At 41.9% G+C, this 19043-nt stretch overlaps 1 protein-coding gene across 1 annotated transcript in view; it reads right to left on the minus strand.

Annotated features, from left to right (window-relative positions):
- gfra4a (GDNF family receptor alpha 4a) overlaps nucleotides 1-19043 on the minus strand; it is a 156390-nt gene that overhangs the window by 10595 nt on the left and 126752 nt on the right. Inside the window, exons 5-6 of the mRNA XM_048594100.1 lie at nucleotides 7363-7472; nucleotides 2435-2569 (exon numbers count right to left, since the gene is read on the minus strand). Of these exons, the coding sequence (XP_048450057.1) occupies nucleotides 2435-2569; nucleotides 7363-7472 (245 nt within the window). The remainder of the gene's footprint in view (nucleotides 1-2434; nucleotides 2570-7362; nucleotides 7473-19043) is intronic.

A 19043-nucleotide genomic window follows, 5' to 3' on the forward strand; every position in this document is an offset into this window, starting at 1 on the left:
TTTCAGTTTTAACCCACTTGCTAAATTCAGTCGAACAAGACCAGACTACTGCGGATGCTGGAAATCTGAAATAAAAACAGAGACTCAACAAGTCTGGAATCATCGTTGGAGAGAGAAACAGACTTAACATTTCGAGTCCAGTATGACTCTTCTTCAAAACAGAGTAAAGGGGATTTAAGTTTAATATCCTAAAAAGAGTCGTTCTTATCAGACACGAAACATTGCCTCGTATTATAGCAGTACATAAATTACAAAAAGCACACTTCTGTGTCAAATATATTAAAATACTGGAAAAACCAGCAGCATCTTTGGAGTGAGAAACAGAGTTAGCATTTCAGATCAACGTCAACTGTCTTTTTATCGACATGCTGCCTTTTTTCAAGATCATCCGAGCAAAGTGTCAGTTTTCACCTGTAGGTTGATGACACCCAACTCTATCTAACCACCACTCCCTCACTGCCTTTGTTGTCTGACTGTTTGAACCACACCCAGATTGGATTGAGTAGAAATTTCTTCCAATTAACATTGGAAAGATCGAACATGTTGTCTTCAGCTCCCATGACAAACTGTTACTGTTACAGCAATTGTCTAAATCTTGCTAGTTGTTCTTGTATTTAACCTCAAAATGACCTTTTGATCACATATCCATGTGTAGCCATACGCACCAATGGTAACTAAGGGCACCAATTTCCACCTTTATAACATTGCCATACTCCACTCTTGCCTCAGCTCATCCCTGTGCTTTATGCCTTCATGACCTTCATACATAGTAATGCCACTCTACTATCTCATAAAACACGAGGAAAACTTTTAAAAATAAAGTTGTATAAAAATCATGACCGGGGAGGCGATGACCAAGTGGTACTATCGCTGGATTATTAATCCAGAGACCCAGATGGTGTTCTGGGGACACAGATTCGAATCCTGCCATGGCAGATGGTGGAATTTGAATTCAATAAAATATCTGGAATTAAGAATCTATTTGTGACCATGAATCCATTGCCGATTGTCGGAAAAACCCATCTGGTTCACTAATGCCCTTTACGGAAGGAAACGGCCATCCTTACCTGGTCTGGCCTACATGTGACTTCAGACCCACAGCAATGTGGTTGAGTCTTAGCTGCCTCTGGGCAATTAGGGATGGGCAATTAACGCTGCCTAGCCAGTGACGCCTTCATCCGTGAATGAATAAAGAAAAAAAAAATCATGTGTTGCTACCTTTTTAAAAACGATAAACCAATTAATAATAGATTGACTGAAAGAACTGCAGATGCTGTAAATCAGGAACAAAAACAGAAGTTGCTGTTGTTTGGGGTCCAGTGACCCTTCCTCTGAATGATTTTATTATTCCTCAGAATAATAGATTGACAGTTGGCTTTCAAAGCACAGTAAAGTGGCATATTTAAATTCTACAGAAATTAGATCGCTGCATTACAAAGAAAGTTATTTAAAAATATTCTCCTGATTACTGTGTGAGATTATGGTCTCGCCTAGAGTGAAAGCCTCATTGGCTTCTCAGAGGCTACTAAACATGCAACAAAAGCCCTGGATGTAGAACTCTGGCTTACAGCTACTGGGTTGCCAGGCAAGGAGAGGAGAGAGTTGTTCATGTTTTCATATCTGTTTCTTGCCTGCATCTTTCACCCCTCCTCCATTTGTAATCTCCAAAGTGATGCCTATATTCCTCTGCATGTATGTGGAGATGTAAAAATGTGTCTATGTGTTAATGAGTTGGAAGCAGTTCAGAGAAGGTTTATCACATTAGTACCTGGAATGGCTGGGTTGTCTTATGAGGAAAGGTTGGAGAGACTAGGCTTCTGTCTGCTGAAATTTATACAAGATCCTGAGGAGACTGGGCATCTACACTATCTCTTTAGGTGGCTTGGTGTTAAATTTTGACATATAATGCTGCTGTTATGTAGTTGAACTATGAACAACTTTTCTTACATTACAGCAGTGGCTAAACTTAATTGGCTGTAATGTGTGTTGGGACATCCAGAGGTCATGAAAGGTGTTTTATAAATGAAATCTTCCTAACTTTCAGGGACTGAGTCAGGGAATTGAACTTCAGGAAGGAAAGGTCTTTGATGGGGTGGAGATTAGAATTATGGAAGTGATAACAGTGCAAGGTAAAAAGGGACAAAAGTAAAGAATGGAGGCAGCAAAACTGGTCCAGACCAGGTGTAAGAGTTTGCATCAGAGGAAAATATTGATAATCTAGGAAAGAGAAGAAGCCCCAACTCAAGAATGTCACAGGAGGAGGGAAGGACATGGACCAAACCATGAACAACTGGGAGTCCATGACTCTGGTGCAGGGATCCACCAGTGTGAAAATTGTTTTTAGCTCAGATTTCCAGATCCACAGTACTTCAGTTTTGCTTTAGGCGATATATTAAATGGCAGTTACTTCCCTATACAAAGAATCCTTACTCACTGAGGCATATATTATCTGTGAAGAGGGTGTGGAAGTTCTCACAGTCCTCTCTGTGGTTTCCACTGCCACTGCAGGTACACCAGGGCGCCACATTAGAGCTGGAATTGTCGATATAGTTTGGGGTGACCACAGTACCTAACGAAAAAGATAAAGAACCAAACTTAATAGCGTCACAATAGAGGAAAATTTGATGAACATCTCTGGAAAGCCATGAGTGAGGATTACTGGACAACATTTGAGGAGAAGAGCCTTCATTAGTTTGGCTTCACTATTGCAGATACATTCAGAATGATATTAGCTAACAAAGTTAGCTACAATTCACACGCTGAAAAAAAAAACAAATTTGTTCATTTCTTCAAAAGATTTTAAGAAAGAGAGAAAAAAAAGGTTAAGTAACAGCCTTTCAATACCTCGGTCTCCGTGCGCAGGAACTAAAGAAGGGGAAAAAATAATAAGTGAGAATGAAATCCACGAATTGCTGAAAACTTAGCGAGGCAGAGGGTGATGGTCGAGGTTTATGTGACTAGGGAAGAAGCATAAAAATGGCGTGTAAAAGCTCCTGTAGGTCTGTAAAAGGAACCGTTTGGTTAAGCCGAATGTGGGTCAATTACAGACAGAGTCAAGATAATTTATAACGAGGAATACAGGCATGGAGGAGAAGTTAAATTATTGCTTTGTGTCTGTTTTCATTGCGGAAGATACAAAAAACCTCCAGAATTAAAGATCCAAGTGACTAGAAAGAACGCAAAGGAATTTAGTATTTGTGAAAGGTTGTACTGAAGAAATGAATGGGGTTAAAAGCTGATTACTCTGGAACCTGATATTCCACAATGCAAAGTGTCGAGGGAAATGGCTATAGCGATGTTCAATGCCTTAGTGATGATGTTCCAAAATCCCATGGATTCTGAATGATTCCTGCAGATTGGTAGGTAGCAAATATAACCCCACAGTTTAAGAAAGGAAGAGGAGAGAAAATGGAAAGAGAGACCTAACATCTGTAGTAGGGAAAGTGCTAGACTCTATCATAATGGATGTGATGAATGTACATTTGGACAACAAAGGAAACCTGATTGGGCATAGTCAGCATGGCTTGAAGGATGGGAAATCATACTTGATGAACTTGGGAGTTTTTTGAGGACTTTTCAAACAAAATGTATGAAGAGCTCTTGGTGTACTTAGTATATTTGGATTTTTCAAAGGTTTTCATTAAAGTTTGGAGAGTCCCAGAAGACTGGAAAATGGCTAATATAACACCCCTGTTCAAGAACGGAGGCAGAAGATTGGAAATTGTAGGCCGGTTAGTCTGACATCTGTCATTGGCAAGATTTTAGAGTTCATTCTTGAGGATGAGATTGCAGGGTACTTGGGGAAGTGCATGGCAAAATAGGACTGAGTCAGCATGGCTTCATCAAGGAGAGGTCATGCCTGACAAATCTGTTAGAATTCTTTGAGGAGGAAATGGATGTGATCTATTTGTATTTCCAGAAGGCCTTTGACAAGGTGCCAATGACAAGTTTGCAAATAACATAAAGATAGGTGGAGGGAGAGGTAGTGTTGAAAAAGTGGGTGGGGTGCTGCAGAAGAACTTGGACAGGGTAGGAGAGTGGGCAAAGAAGTGGCAGATGGAATACAGTGTGGCAAAGTGAGGTTATACTCTGTCAGGAAGATTAGAGGCACAGATTATTTTCTAACTGTGGAAATCTAAAGCACAAAGGGACTTAGAATACCTAATTCAGGATTCGCTTAAGGTTACTATGCAGGTTCACTTGGCAGTTAGGAAGGCAAATTTACCGTTAGCACGCGTTTTGAGAGAACTGGAATACAAGAGGAGGGATGGACTACTGAAGCTGTATAAGGCTTTGGTCAGACAACATTTGGAATATTTGGAGCGGTTTTGGGCCCTATATTTTCCTCACCACCTATCTTCTCCTCTATCCATCTTCTATCCGCCTCCCCCTCTCTCCCTATTTATTTCAGATCCCCCTTCCCCTCCCCCATTTCTGAAGAAGGGTCTAGGCCCGAAATGTCAGCCTTCCTGCTCCTATGATGCTGCTTGGCCTGCTGTGTTCAGCCAGCTCTACACTTTGTTATCTCAGATTCTCCAGCATCTGCAGTTCCTACTATCTCTAATCTAAACATCCCTGGGCACTATAGGCAATTTTGCATGGCCAATCCACGTAGCCTGCACATCTTTGGACTGTGGGAGGAAACTGGAGCACCCAGAGGAAACCCACGCAGACACAAGGAGAATGTGCAAACTCCACACAGACAGTCGCCCGAGGGTGGAATCAAACCCGGGTCGCTGGCGCTGTGAGGCAGCAGTGCTAACCACTGAACCACCGTGCCGCCCTGCAGCGATGGCAGATCGAGTGTGGGCCGGAGCGACGGTGACGGATCAACAGTGGGCTGGTTTGGCGGTGGATCAGGAGTGGGCTGGTTTGGCGGTGGATCAGGAGTGGGCTGGTTTGGCAGTTGATCAAGAGTGGGCTGGTTTGGCAGCGGATCAAGAGTGGGCCGGTTCGGTGGTGAGAATGGGCCGGTGAGGCAGCGGTGGAGAGAACAGGCTGGTAAGGCAGCAGCAGTGGATGGCGAGAGCAGACCTTTCACATGGCAACAGCCTCCTGGGTGTCCTAGCTATTGGAGCAGCGCCTGCACGATTGTTGAGATGGGACTTGAGACTTGGGACTCTGAGATCTGGACTTATCTTGCTTACCTTTTGGCTCTGTTAAAATCTTTTAATTCAGGTTTTTGTAACCAAGTGGGTGCCAGTGAATGGTGATTTTGTGCACTCTTCGCTATATTTATGTATTGCTATACTTAGTACATGTGACGAATAAATAAATCCAAATGAATAATTAAACCACACAGAAAGGTTATTATTGCTATTGAGGGATTGCGACAAAGGTTTACCAAACTTGTTTCCACACTGTTCAATGACGAGAGATTAGGCAAACTGGTCCTGTGTATTTTAAGCTTCAAAGAATGAGAGGTGACCTCATTAAAACCTACAAAATATATCAGAGATAGACAGGGTTAAATGCAGGTAATATATTGGACAGCCTAGAACCAGAGGGCACAGTTTAAAAGTAAGGAGAAATGCTTTCACCCAGAGCATTGTGAATCTTAGAATTCACAGCCAACGAGTGCTGCAGAAGCTCAGTGTTTGAATATGTTTAAAGTAGGAGGTTGGTAGATTTCTGATTAAAGGGTGAAGTAGTTACAGTCCTACTGGACCATAGGTCTGCTCTCTCATTTAAGAGAAATGACTGGTGGTGGTTTAAACTGAGAATCACCACATTTCAGGCAAGACAGGGAAGATGTTGAGAAGGAGCGTCTTTCATGATAATCCCTGTTGGTGTCACTCTGCACAGTCAAGCAGCTGTCCATCCAACTGAGCGAAACGACCCCCAGATTTCGAGTTACCAGTGGTTATGAGGACATTGTTGGTAAGCGGGTTTGAAGTGCTCGATTAACCATGGTTGTATTAAAGGACAGAGTGGGGAGGCACCTTGTTGTGGAATGGTAATGTCCACACCTTTGAACCAGGGGCCTGGGTTCACATCCCACCTGCATAAGGTGTGTAATAACATCACTGAACAGGTTATTTAGAAAAATATCTAAATGGTGGAGCAGCCTCAATAGGCTGAATGGTCCATATCAGTTGCTATGGAAGCCTGTGTTCAGAGTTGTATGGCAGGGTTTAGTTGTGAGTGCCTTGCTGTTTGTAATGTACATTAATGATCTAAACATGGAGGTATGATCAATAAGTTCGCAGCTGGCATGAAGATTGGTTTTGTTATATATAGCAAGGAGGAAAGCCTTAGACTACAGCACAATATAGATGCGCTAAACAGTGGGAAATGGAAAATGAAACATGTGAGATTATGCATTATGGGAAGCTAAGGGTGCACATGTTGAATGGTAAGACCCTAGGAAGTAAGGAAGATCAGAGGGACCTTGGTCTGCATGTCCATAGTTCCTTGAAGGCAGCAGGCCAGGTAGACAAGGTGGATAACTAGTTGCCTTTATTATATGAGACACTAAATACAAGAACAAGAAGCTTTTTATTGAGTTGTAGATAATATTAGTTAGACTATTGTTGGAGTGCTGTTGTGGTTCTTGTCACTGCACTACAGGTAGGATGCAATTGCACTAGAAAGCTTCACAGGGAAATTCACCAGGGATGTTGGCTCAGCTGGAATGTTTTATCTATCAAGAAAGACTGGATAGGCTGGGGTTGTTGACCACCGAGCAGAGAAGACTTGGTGGCGGGGGGGGGAACCTGATTGAAGTGTATGAAGTTTTGAGGGGCATAGACAGGGTAGATAGAAAGAAGCCTTTCCCCTTTGTAGAGTAACCTGGAGAGATGGATATGAGGTAAGCAGCAGGAGGTTTAGAAGGGATTCTAGGAAACCTTATTCACCCAGAATATGGTGGGCATCTGGAACTCACTGTCTGAAAGAGTGCTAGAGGTGGAAACCCTCACAACATTTAAGGAATATTTACATAACCACTTGAAACACCATAGCGTACATGGAAAATTGGATTAGAGTAGATAAGTGCTTGGTGACTGGCACTGATAAGATACACTGAAGAGCCTCTTTCTATGCTGTAAAATGCCATGATCGCATGACATTGCAACAGTATTATACTTTAAAAGTACTTCAGTGCCTGTGTAGAACTTGCAGATGTCTGGACAGCCTACACTGCCTTTCTTTATCCTTTCCAACAATGTGTGCAGAAGAAGAAAAAGTGCTTTATTCTGCATCTATGCAAACACTGGGGAACATTTATTATTGGCAGTGAGCTTTTGAATTGGGAAGATGGTCAATTCTCCAGGAGTATCACCCTTAACCTTAACAAGCACAGAACCTGGTACAAAAATTGAAGTAACAAGGCAGCTGAAAAGCAAGGACCTTGGATCTTACCTATAATGCCAGTGTATGAGAGTAGACAGGCAGCATAGTTCTCCCTGAGACAACCACTCACAGACTGTGTGGAAGGCTGACAGCTCGTTTGGAACTCTGCTAACCTTGATCTGTCAGAGAGGAGAAAGAAAGAGGGAAATAATAATTGGAGTTGCATGACTTTTGAACCAAGGGAAAACAAACAATGAACTCTTCCCTTTTAACATGCGATGGGATACAACCTGTGACAATATCATGGTGACTGCCAGTTTCCATCACAAATACTTTTCTTTTCTTTCACTGAAAGAGACTTAAATGTTTGTTAGAGTACAGTTTGTATTCTGAGGACATGTTGCTGACCCGCAGGATAGGGTAAGGATGCCTGCTGAGCAAGTGTATTATTCCAAAATTAGGTTTTAAAAGGGCTGAGACCCAGAGAGATATCACCAAATGTGTAAGACAAGTCAGATTGACTTGTATTCTGAAAACTGCCACAGATAAGTAAGTAAAACATCAGAGTGATACTCCTACTGATGAGTAACAGTCATCAAAATAATCTTAGGTAAATGTAAAATGGGGCTAACATTTCAATCCTAATCTCTCACTGCTTTAATGAGGCAGGAAGGGACTACAACAAGGAATTAGAAGCCCCAGCATTCTTCTCTGTCACTCAGCAAATTCCCTCAGCTTCTTGTTCATGAGCTGCTAAAGGATATCAGTCTGTATGGTGGATGCTCTGCAGGAACCATGAAGAGGAACGGGGCAGCAGATGTAGGAGAACAACATAGCTGCAAAATTTACTGTAAGTCATAAACCATCCTGACTTGGAACATCAAGTCATCATTCCTTTATTTCACTGTCCAATAGTCATGTGATGGATTAGGCAGCAAAAGGCTTCCAGTAATTTACAAGACTTTTACTGTAAATCTGTAGTTTAGCATAAACACCAGTTTCCACCTTTCCTTTCTGAATTCCTTGTCCAGAAGCCAAATCCCCACTGGGAAAGAGCCCAGGTCTTTTCCTAATTTAAAAAAAAATGCCCACTAAATTATCCAATTAATTAATTAAACAAATAATTACTACCAGGGTAGTAAAGCCTCAGCTCTTTTAAAATATATTTTCTAATCAACTCATTCAGGGACATTCTGACATACCTCTGGAGTGGACGGGGCTTGAAGCCAGGCCTTCTAGTTCAGAAGTAGAGACACAACCACTGCACTGCATGTTTTTAATATGGCACCTGGTTTCTTTCATTCCTGCAAGCTGACTAAGGGTTATTTGATTGCCAACAAGACAACGAATAAGAAGATATTTTCAATCAGGAACAAAAACGAAGTTGCTAGAAAAGCTCAGCAGGTCTGGCAGCATCTGTGGAGGAGAAAACAGAGTTAACGTTTCGGGTCCGGTGACCCTTCCTCAGAACCTCAGATATTTTTAATCAACTTGTTCAGATACTTGCATCCCGTCTGGGATAGGTGGGACTTGATCCAGGACAGACCTGGCCCAGAGGTAGAAACGCTACCACTTTACCACAAGAGTCTTTAAAACCTGAGCTCTTTTCTTCGATATCCAGAAGTTGTGTGTTATCACACACAACTGAACGGCTTTCTTCCCACCACCAAAATTAATGTAATCTATTATCTACCACAACTAAATCACCCATGTTTTCAATTAATCACTTTACTTGCCCCTGATAAGGAGCAATGCAATAATTTCAAACGTGAGGGAGAGGTAGGAGACTAAATCAAAATAGAGTTTGAAGAGGAATTAAGGCACTCCACCTCCACTGTGCCCTCATCTCTCTAAATGTGTCACGAATACTGGTGGACACTGCATGCCACCTGTCCAAGGACGCTGGAACACAAACATAGCTGTGGAGAAGGGCCAAACAGTCGACAACAATGCCCTCCACTGTTCACTGCCTTGACCTGTTAATGGCCAACTTGGCAAAACTCCAGCATTTTTTCTTCTTTCTTATATCCACAAACGCTCTTATACATAAATGATTGGTGTTTTTCCACCACCAAATCACCCGTGATACTTTTCAGCTATTGTCCGTCGCCACTAAATCACCTGTATTTTCATCTTAAAAAGCTTTGGTCCTTGACTCTCCTTCAAAGAAAACAGCCTCTCTCCACTTTCTATACTCTCCTCTTGACTTTGAACGCCTCAGTCAATTTTCCTCTCAACCTTTCCTTCTCCAAGAACAACACCAGCTTCTCCAATCTATTCACAGAAGTAAAGTCCCTCATCCAGTCCAGTTAAGTCACTGACAAGACACAATTCTGCCTTTTTTGAACAGAATTAAATTCTGACAATGGTCTTCAGCATGTCTGATGTATAAATGTTAGATTCCATGGAATGTATGGCAAAGAATCAGGTCATTTGGCCCAGGTGTTCCATTCAAGATATAAGGGGATAGCAACATACAGGAAGGAAGAGGCTTCAGTGGGAAACAGAAAGTGGAGGAATTTCCAACAAGATTGTTAACCCCTTGATGGAGGGTTGATGCAACATGAGCGGTAGGATGTGAGTTTTTTAACACTATCTTTTGTGTGCTTTTATTATAATTCATCTTTGAGTTTAAGCTGTAGTTACTCTCGAAGGGTTGGTTAGCTTGGATTGCTAGTTCAAGATACAGGAAGATGCTAACTGTGTGGATTCAATTCTCACACTGGCTGAAGTTACCATAAAGATCTCTCCTTCTCAACCTTGCCCCTCAACTGAGACGTGGCAACCCTCAGGTTAAGACATCACCAGTCATCTCTCTCTCACTAACAAAAATGGAAATTGCTGGAAAAGCTCAACAGGTCTGGCACCATTTGTGAAGAGAAATCAGAGTTAACGTTTCAGGTCTGGTGACCCTTCCTCAGAACTCGGTCAACAGAGCTTTTCCAGCAATTTCTCCGTTGACCGAGTTCTGAGGAAGGGTCACCGGGCCCGAAACGTTAACTCTGATTTCTCTTCACAGATGGTGCCAGACCTGTTGAGCTTTTCCAGCAATTTCTGTTTTTGTTACTGATTTGCAGCATCCACAGTTCTTTTTGTTTTATCTCTCTCTCTCTTGCTGGTGAAGTGTGTCATTCCCACAGACACCTGGGAATCATAGGTCCAAGGCTGTACAATGTGAAGGAGGAGCATCTGGAAAGGCATTGACCAGCCCTGAAGACTTGCTATAGGGAAAAAAATGGAAGCCAGATGAAAACAGCAAAAGGAGCACGCTGCCACACACCAATGCCCCACCCATCCCGTCCCATGACCACTTTCTGTCCCAAGTGTAACAGAGTCTGCATAAGCCGCATCAGTCTGTACCCTGAGAGTGGAAGAGAGTCATCCTTGTCTGCGAGGGATTGTCGAGGATGATGATGATGATTAGAGAGTGGGACTATAGTGACTTTATCTTTTAGTTACTGTCAAATATGAAGCCGATGCTCAAAGAAAGTAAATATTGTCATCGTAGGGTTCACCCTCTCTTTAATTGTCCCTGATTGTGCTCACAAGCAGTGACAGGAAATCCAGGAATGCATCTGTCTATTGGCCAGTTGTCCTTTGAAAACTCAGCAGGCGTAGTTCCCACATTTCCTGCTGCAAGTCGCAGTGCCTGGTTTTTAGGATAGCAGTCCATTTAGATAACCCACAGACATACACACAAGGAAGTGATAACCCACAGACATACACATAAGGAAGTGATAACCCACAGACATACACAGAAGAAAGCGAGTCAAGTGCCTGAAAGACCTGGTCCTGCCATTTTTCTGCCAAATATGAGGAAACAAGGAATCTCCAGAGACTTGGTTTCCTGAGTCTCTAATCCAATTTCCCCTTCAGTGAGCCTGAGAACTGTACATTTCTCAGACCAAATGAAGAAGAACATTTCTCCTCATAAATGTCTTTAAAAGAGAATTGTTTGCTTGAGGAAAGAGGAACACTGTTTTACCAAACACAACAACAACAAAAACAAAGTTGCTGGAAAAGCTGAGCAGGTCTGGCAGCATCTGTGAAGGAGAAAAACAGATTTAACGTTTCGGGTCCGGTGACCCTTCCTCAGAACAGTTATGAGGAAGGGTCACCAGACCTGAAATCTTAACACTGTTTTTTTCCTTCACAGATGCTGCCAGACCTGCTGAGCTTTTCCAGCAATTTTGTTTTTGTTCCTGATTTACAGCATCTGTAGTTCTTTTGGCTTTTATTTACTGTTTTACCAAATTTGCTGATAAGTTAATGGTGAGGCTAACAATGCTAATCATTAACAAAAACAGAAATTGCTGGAAAAAGTCAGTAGGTCTGGCAGCATCAATGGTGAGAAGTCAGAGTTAACATTTCAGGTCCAGTGACCCTTCTACAGAACTGGACTGTTCTGAGGAACAATTCTGAAGAACGGTCACTTAACCCAAAACGTTAACTCTGATTTCCCTCCACAGATGCTGCCAGACCTGCTGAGCTTTTTCCAGCAATTTCTGTTTTTGTTTCTGATTTCTGCAGTTCTTTTGGTAGTTTATATCACGTTAATGATTATTTATGAAGAAAGTGGATGGCAGATTTCTGCAGTGAGGAATGTGGAAATGCTGATGTTGAGTGCCTGATGTTTGAGAAGCATGAAAACTGAAACAAGAAAGAAGAATGTGAAGTAAAAGGGCTGGTATTGATTGTACCCAACATGTAAACACATCCCATTGGTTGAGACATGTGCTTTCCCAGTTAATTTTTGTAGATATTTGTGCAAGTGAGAGATGAAAACAGCACAGCACCTCCTGCAAGACAAGCAACCTTGAATCAATCAGATTAAAGGACTGCCAATTGCACTGTGCAATCTGAACCAGATCATGCAACTTAAAGTCACCATCAGTTCTGAGGAAGGGTCACCGGACCCGAAACGTTAACTCTGTTTTCTCCTTCACAGATGCTGCCAGATCTGCTGAGCTTTTCCAGCAACTTTGTTTTTGTTCCTGATTTACAGCATCCACAGTTCTTTCGATTTTTATTATGCAACTTAATGTAACCGTTGCAGCATAAGTGAGGGCCAGAAACATTATAACTTGGAATGGGAAAATATTTAAAAACAACAATTAACGCTGAAGGAAAGAGACACCGTATTGCAATAGCAAAACTAACTTATTATGTTGAAAACAAAAAATGCTGGCGATCACAGCGGGTCAGGCAGCATCCATGGAGAGAGAACCAGTTAACGTTTCGAGTCAGATGACTCTTCATGGGAGCTCCGATGAAGAGTCATCTAGACGCGAAACGTTAGCTTGCTGTCTCTCCATGAATGCTGCCTGACCCACTGTGATCTCTAGAATTTTTGTTTTCAGTACAGATTCCAGCATCTGCAGTAATTTGGCCCCAACTTATTACGTTAAAGCTGCTATATAAATATATAACATCCAAAGGCTTCACAGGAGCATTATATTTAAAAAAGCCAACAAGCCATCTAAGGTGGTATAATGTCAAATACCTAACTGCTTTGTCAAAGATATAGCTTTTAAACAAGGTGGAGACCAGAGAGAATTAAGAAGAGAATTTCCAATTTGACGGTCTAGGCAGCTGAAGGTATGACAGGGATGCTGAAGAGGCCAGAATTAGGAGTGTGAAAATATCTCAAAGGATTGAAGGTCTAGAGGATGACAACTTTTAAAATCAGAATGTTGCTTAATTCAGAGCCACTGCAGGCCAGTAAGCTGATGAGCAACAAATGAAATGGATTAACCTTGACTTAAGGCATAAGGCAGCAGAGATTCAGAATGACATCAAGTTTATGAAGGGTAGAATGTGAGAGATCAGAAAGTCTAGAATTAATGAATAGAGGTTTCCTAACAGAAGGACTGAGGCAGGAGTGAAAATATGCAATGGTTTTGAGATAGAAATAAATCCTTTTAGCCATGATGCAAACATGTGGTCAAATGTGGCATAAAGTTGTCTGAAAATAGTGTGATGTCGATTCAGACAGTTGCCACAGTGAGAAATGCAGTCGGGAACTAGAGCATAGAGCTTGGAGCAAGCACCAAGAACAACAGCCTCTGTCTTCCCAATATTTAATTGGAGGAAAGATTTCTGCTCATTCAGTATTGGTATCAGATGAGCAGTGTGATAACTTTGGAACAGTTGAGGATTTGAGAGGGTGGCGGTGAGGTAGATCATGGTACGTATGAAAACAAACACTTTTCAGTCCCAGAGAGGTTGCTTGATAATAATGATGACTTTTCATTCTTTAAAAATGGATTTCATTCATCCAATTTCTGGGACGAAGGGATTTTCCTAAGAGGAAAGGTTGAGCGGGTTGGGCCCATACCCATAGGAATTTAGAAGAATAAGAAGTAACTTATTGAAGCATATCAGGTTTGGAGGAAGACTTGACAGAGAGGATGTTCTCCTCCAGAGGATGTTTACATGAATGATCCCAGGAATGAAGGGCTTGGCATGTAAGGAGTGGTCGAGTATTCTAGGTCTGTACTTGATGGAGTTTTGAAGGATGAGGGGGTATCTCACTAAGAGGCCTGGATACAGTGGACATAGAGAAGATGTTTCCTCCAGAGAGACTAGGACCCGAGGGCACAGTCTCAGAATGAAGGGACAATGCTTTAGAACTGAGATGAGAAGGAATTTCTTCAGCCAGGGGGTGGTATATTTGTGGAACTCATTGCTGAGAAGGCTATGGTGGCCAAGTCATTGGGTATCTTTAAGACAGAGATAGATAAATTCTTAAATGATGAGAGGATCAAAGGTTATGGGGAGAAGGCAGGAGAATAGGGTTGAGAAACATATCAGCTGTGATTAAATGGCGGAACAGACTCAATGGGCTGAATGGCCTAATTCTGCTCCGTTATCATATGGTTTTGTGGGACGGTGTCTGGAAGTAGCAGACACAGTTTAGGAATTAGAGATCTCCCATATACGACTGGGATAAGTGGAATTGCTTTCTCCCAGAAAATCATTCAACCGTGCGATTCTCTTCCTCAGCAGTGGAGTTTTGGTCATTGAGGATATTCAATGTTAAACCTATTTTCTGAGTTACAAAGGAGTCAACGATTATGTGGGATGGACAGAAGAGTGGAGTTGAGGCCACAATCAGATTTTCCAAGGGCACTGAATGGGCTCCTCCTCCTCCTCCTAATCTTTGTGTTTTTCTGTTCTTGTATTTGATCAAAGTGTTCAAGATAGTGTTCAAAAATAATTAAGTGTTTTGATGGGATAAATAAAACGAAACTTTTTCCAGTGGCAGGAGGATTGATAACTAGACCAGAGAAATTTAAGGTGTTTGGCACAAAGAACTAGATGAGACTTAAGGACATGTAAGTGCTTGGGATTTGGAATGTACTGGAAGGATGGTGAAAGCAGGTGCAAAAAACCATTCAAAAAGAGGACTGGGTAAAATTTTGAAGGGAAAAGATGACTGGGTAATGAGGAAAGAGCAGGGAAGTGCAACTAATCTGATAGCTCCTGCAAATAGCTAGCATGGGCACATCTCCTCTGCAGCACTATTCTATGAATACAACGAAAAATGCTCCGAGAATCATGGTATCATAGAATCATAGAACCATACAGTACAGAGGAGGCCATTCAGCCCATTGAGTCTGTACCACCAAAATACACTACTTCCTACACTTTCTCGCACTAGGCCCAGAGGAATTGAAGGTTATGACGCTTCAAGTCCTCAACAAGTACTTTGTAAAGGTTATGAATTTACCCCCTTCAGCTACCCTCTCAGGTAGTACATTTCAGACCCCCACCATTCTCATTTCCTCAAACCTCCTCCAAACATTTTGCCTTTCACTTTAAAATTATTCCCCTTGTTAGTGCCCTTCAACTAAAGGGAACAGCTGCTTTCGATTCACTTTGCTCATGTTCCTATCATCTTAAATTCCTCTACCAGGTCTCCCCTCAACCTTCTGTGCTTCAAATAAACCAGCCCAAGCTTATCCAGCCCCTCTACATAGCTGAAATGCTCCAACCCAGGCAAATCCTAGTGAATCTCCTCTGCACACCCTCCAGTGCAATCATGTTCTTCCTATAGTATGGAGATCAGACTGCACAGACTGCTCCAGCTGTGGCCTAACCAAAGTTCTGTACAGCTCCAACATAACCTCCTTGGCTCTTATAATCTACGCCACAACTGATAAGGGCAAGCCTCATTGCTATACTATTAACCTGCTCTGCTGTCTTCAGGGGTCTGTGGTTAAGCACCCCAAGATCCCTCCATTCTTCTGGGCTTCCTAGTGTCCTGCCATTCATTGTCTGTTACTTCTTCCAAAGTGCATCACTGCACATCTATCGGTTCTTGGACTGAAATGGATAGGTCCTCGCTTTCTGTGCCAACATTAGTTCACGTAAAATGCCACACGAGAACATCGTGCGTTTGTTGCATTTGAAGGGTGAGACAGATAGTGGTATTCCACTTTTGGAAAGTTAACAGCGGAGGTATGCTCATTGAATGCTGCCTCCCAGGCTTTCAGGTTTAACTGGGGCTTGCCTTTAAGGTGACAGGGGGACAGTTCAAAGGATACGTGAGGGGCATATTTTTTCCACAGAGAGTGGTAGGAGTCTGGAACGAGCTGCTGGGGTGGTGGTGGAGGCAGGTATGACAGGGGCATTTAAGGGACTTTTAGATAAGCACATGAATATGCCAGGAATAGTTGGATATGGACCAAGGGCAGGCAGAAGGGATTAGTTTAATTTGTGCTGTACTGTTCTACGTTCTATGTTCTAACTTCACATCTGCTTCTACTTGAGGCTGCTGTGTTATTTGCACATAAATGAATGAGTGCCTTTAGCCTCACTCTTATTATGACAGTAAGTTCTAGCCCATAAAGAAGGGAAAACTTATTTTTCAATCCAGAAAAGAGGTTAATAAGTTTTTTTTTCTCCCCTGCCAGACTGGCTGAGTGTTTTTCCTTGTAATTTGTTTTCAGCAGTTTGATGGAATGGTGATAAAGGAGCTGTTACGAATGCTGTCTCCAAGAGAAATGCCTCTTCACAGTGATGCATGTCTGCTTTTATTCCACAGAGGAACTTTCTGACCCCTCAAAGCTCTCCTCACTTGGGACTCACGATCTGGAAGGCACATGGCTACAGAATAGTATGTCTGCTCTGCCACATTGGAGACCAATAATAAATCATATTTAAGTCAGATCACAGGGGTTTATAAAATCAAATGAAAAGCAGTCCTTGAGAATATCTGACCACCTATGGACCACAACAACAGTTCAAAGAAAAAAAAACCCTCAAATTTCAATGAAAAGATCTATTACATTGAAACTCTGAAATGCTATATGAGAAACATCTGGAGGTATACTATTTTGTCAGTCCCTCCAGACTGTCGGGCGCGAGATAAGAATAGGTTTAAATAGTTTCAGTACTGCAGCAGTAATTTAACATCCACAAGAAATAAATGAAAAGATAAGGAAATGTTAGCTGCTCATTCATTCCTCATCTCTCTCTCTTTCTCTGCTTCAAGGCTGAGGGGTATTTTTAACCAAATATCGAATGCTGCCACATTTACACCATCTTCTTTATTCTTTCATGGAATGCAGCCATCATTGGCAAGATTAGCATCTCAAATTGTACAGAATGGCCTGCCTAGCCATGGCAGTTGTAGAGTCAACCATATAAGATCATGAGACATAGGTGAAGAAATAGGGTATTAAGCCCATTGAGTCTGCTCCGCCATTCAATGAGATCATGACTGATCTGATAATACCCAACTCCACTTTCCTGCCTTTTCCCCAAAACCCTTGATTCCCTGTTTAATTAAAAATCTATCTCATCCTTGAATATACTTAACAACCCAGCCTCAACATTCCTCTGTAGCAAAGAAACCCACAGATTCACTACCGTCTGAGAGATTATCTTATTGAATTGCAGGGTTGACCTAATGGGCTGAATAGCCTACTTTTGCACCTATGTCTTATAGTCTTTCAAAAGAAATTCCTCCTCATCTCTGTGCAACCCCTTCTGGAATTATGTGGAAGCTAGACCAGGTAAGGATGACAGATTTCCTTCCTTAAAAGGACATTTATGCATCAAACAAGTTTTTCCAACAATTGATGAAAGTTTCGTAGCGACTATTACTGAGAGCATCTTTATGTTCCAATAAATTCCACCAGCTGCCACTACCACTACTGCCATCTCCACTTAATATTACTGATCAACGTCGGCAGGATCTAAAGTGGGGTCAATTGCAAATTATCCAATCCTATCAGTCGGGTCAGGATTATAGGAACAGAAATTAGCTCTTTAACCTCTTGAACTGCTCTGCCATTCCAATGTGATCAATATATGCACTATTTCCATGATCATATCACTTAATATCTTGCATTAACAAAAATCTATCAATCTCAGATTTAAAGTTAACAATTGACCTGGCATTTGAAGAAGATTTGCAACACTCCACCACTTTTCATATGTAGAAGTATTTTCCAACAGAACTTTAATTTTTAGGCTATGTCCCTTGATACGAGATCCTCCAAACAGAGAAACTGGTTTTGCAATATTTGTACTCTTGCATCTCAAAAACTTCAATCAAATCAAGTGTCAATTGATTATTTGTTATTATTTTAAAGTTTGATGGTGCTGCAACTGTGCTGTCTGATTTTGTATATTTCTAATAAAAACAGGTTGTTTCTGCTTTTAAAAGCCTGTACATTGGAAAATAAGATTTTTTTAAACAAGAAACGCCTTCTCGATTGGAGGCTACAGCTGGCCATGTATGTTACAATGGATTGTTTCAAGGCCTCTAGATATTTTCATACTGCCTCAGATCAGAACAGGCAAACTTAGAATGCGCCTACCCCCCGGGCAACACAATAAGGTACAAAACAGTCCTTGCTGTCTCAACACACATCAAAGTGAGAGCCAGTCCAATCAATACCTATGGTACTTGAAAGCTGATTTCCTCAGCTAAAAGATGAGCGCTGAGTCTAGCCCTAAGCTGTGGACTAATCAATGCTCACTGCTGGAAAGATCATTCATCAGTCTGGAATGAAAATTTTCCCAAGTTGAAACTGGATAGAACTGATGGCACAGCCATCTTAGGGTGCAGAACTACAAAGAAACAGGCTCTGAAGGAAACACCCAGAGGGAAATTTTAACCTAGAAGAGGACAATGGGAAATGGTACACAAAAAAAAGACAAATGCTGTTCTGTCGAAGGAAAAGGAGGCAGAAAGCGCTGAAACCACCGAAGTAATTAGAAACAAGGAACAATTTCCCTCCCAAAAAATGAGAAACTCATATAAAGAAGCACCACCTATTCAACTGTTGAAGCCATTGTAGCTGCTGGATCTGACTTTGAGAGACAAGTAAGCTCGACAGCAAGAAATGATGCTGAATCAGAAGATGTAAAATCTACTGAAGTCCACAAGGGAAAGAAGACACTGATAGAAGTAGCATAAAGGGCCCCCAACAGTAGCTATATGGTAGGCCAATGAATAAATCAGGAGATTAATCAGTGAGTAAATCCAACCTGTCTGTGTGGAGTTTGCACATTTTCCCCCGTCTATATGGGTTTCCTCTGGGTGCTCCGGTTTCCTCCCATAGCCTAAAGATGTGCAGGTTGGGTGGATTGGCCATGCTAAATTTCCCATGGTGTCCAGGGATGTGCAGATTAGGTGGATTGGCCATGGTTAATCTAGGGTTACATGGCTAGGAGGGTCTGAGTGGGTCTTTGGAGGGTCAGTGTGGACTCAATGGGCTGAATGGCCTGCTTCC

This window comes from Rhincodon typus, chromosome 1, assembly GCF_021869965.1.
Source record: "Rhincodon typus isolate 14 chromosome 1, sRhiTyp1.1, whole genome shotgun sequence".
NCBI lineage: Eukaryota > Metazoa > Chordata > Chondrichthyes > Orectolobiformes > Rhincodontidae > Rhincodon > Rhincodon typus.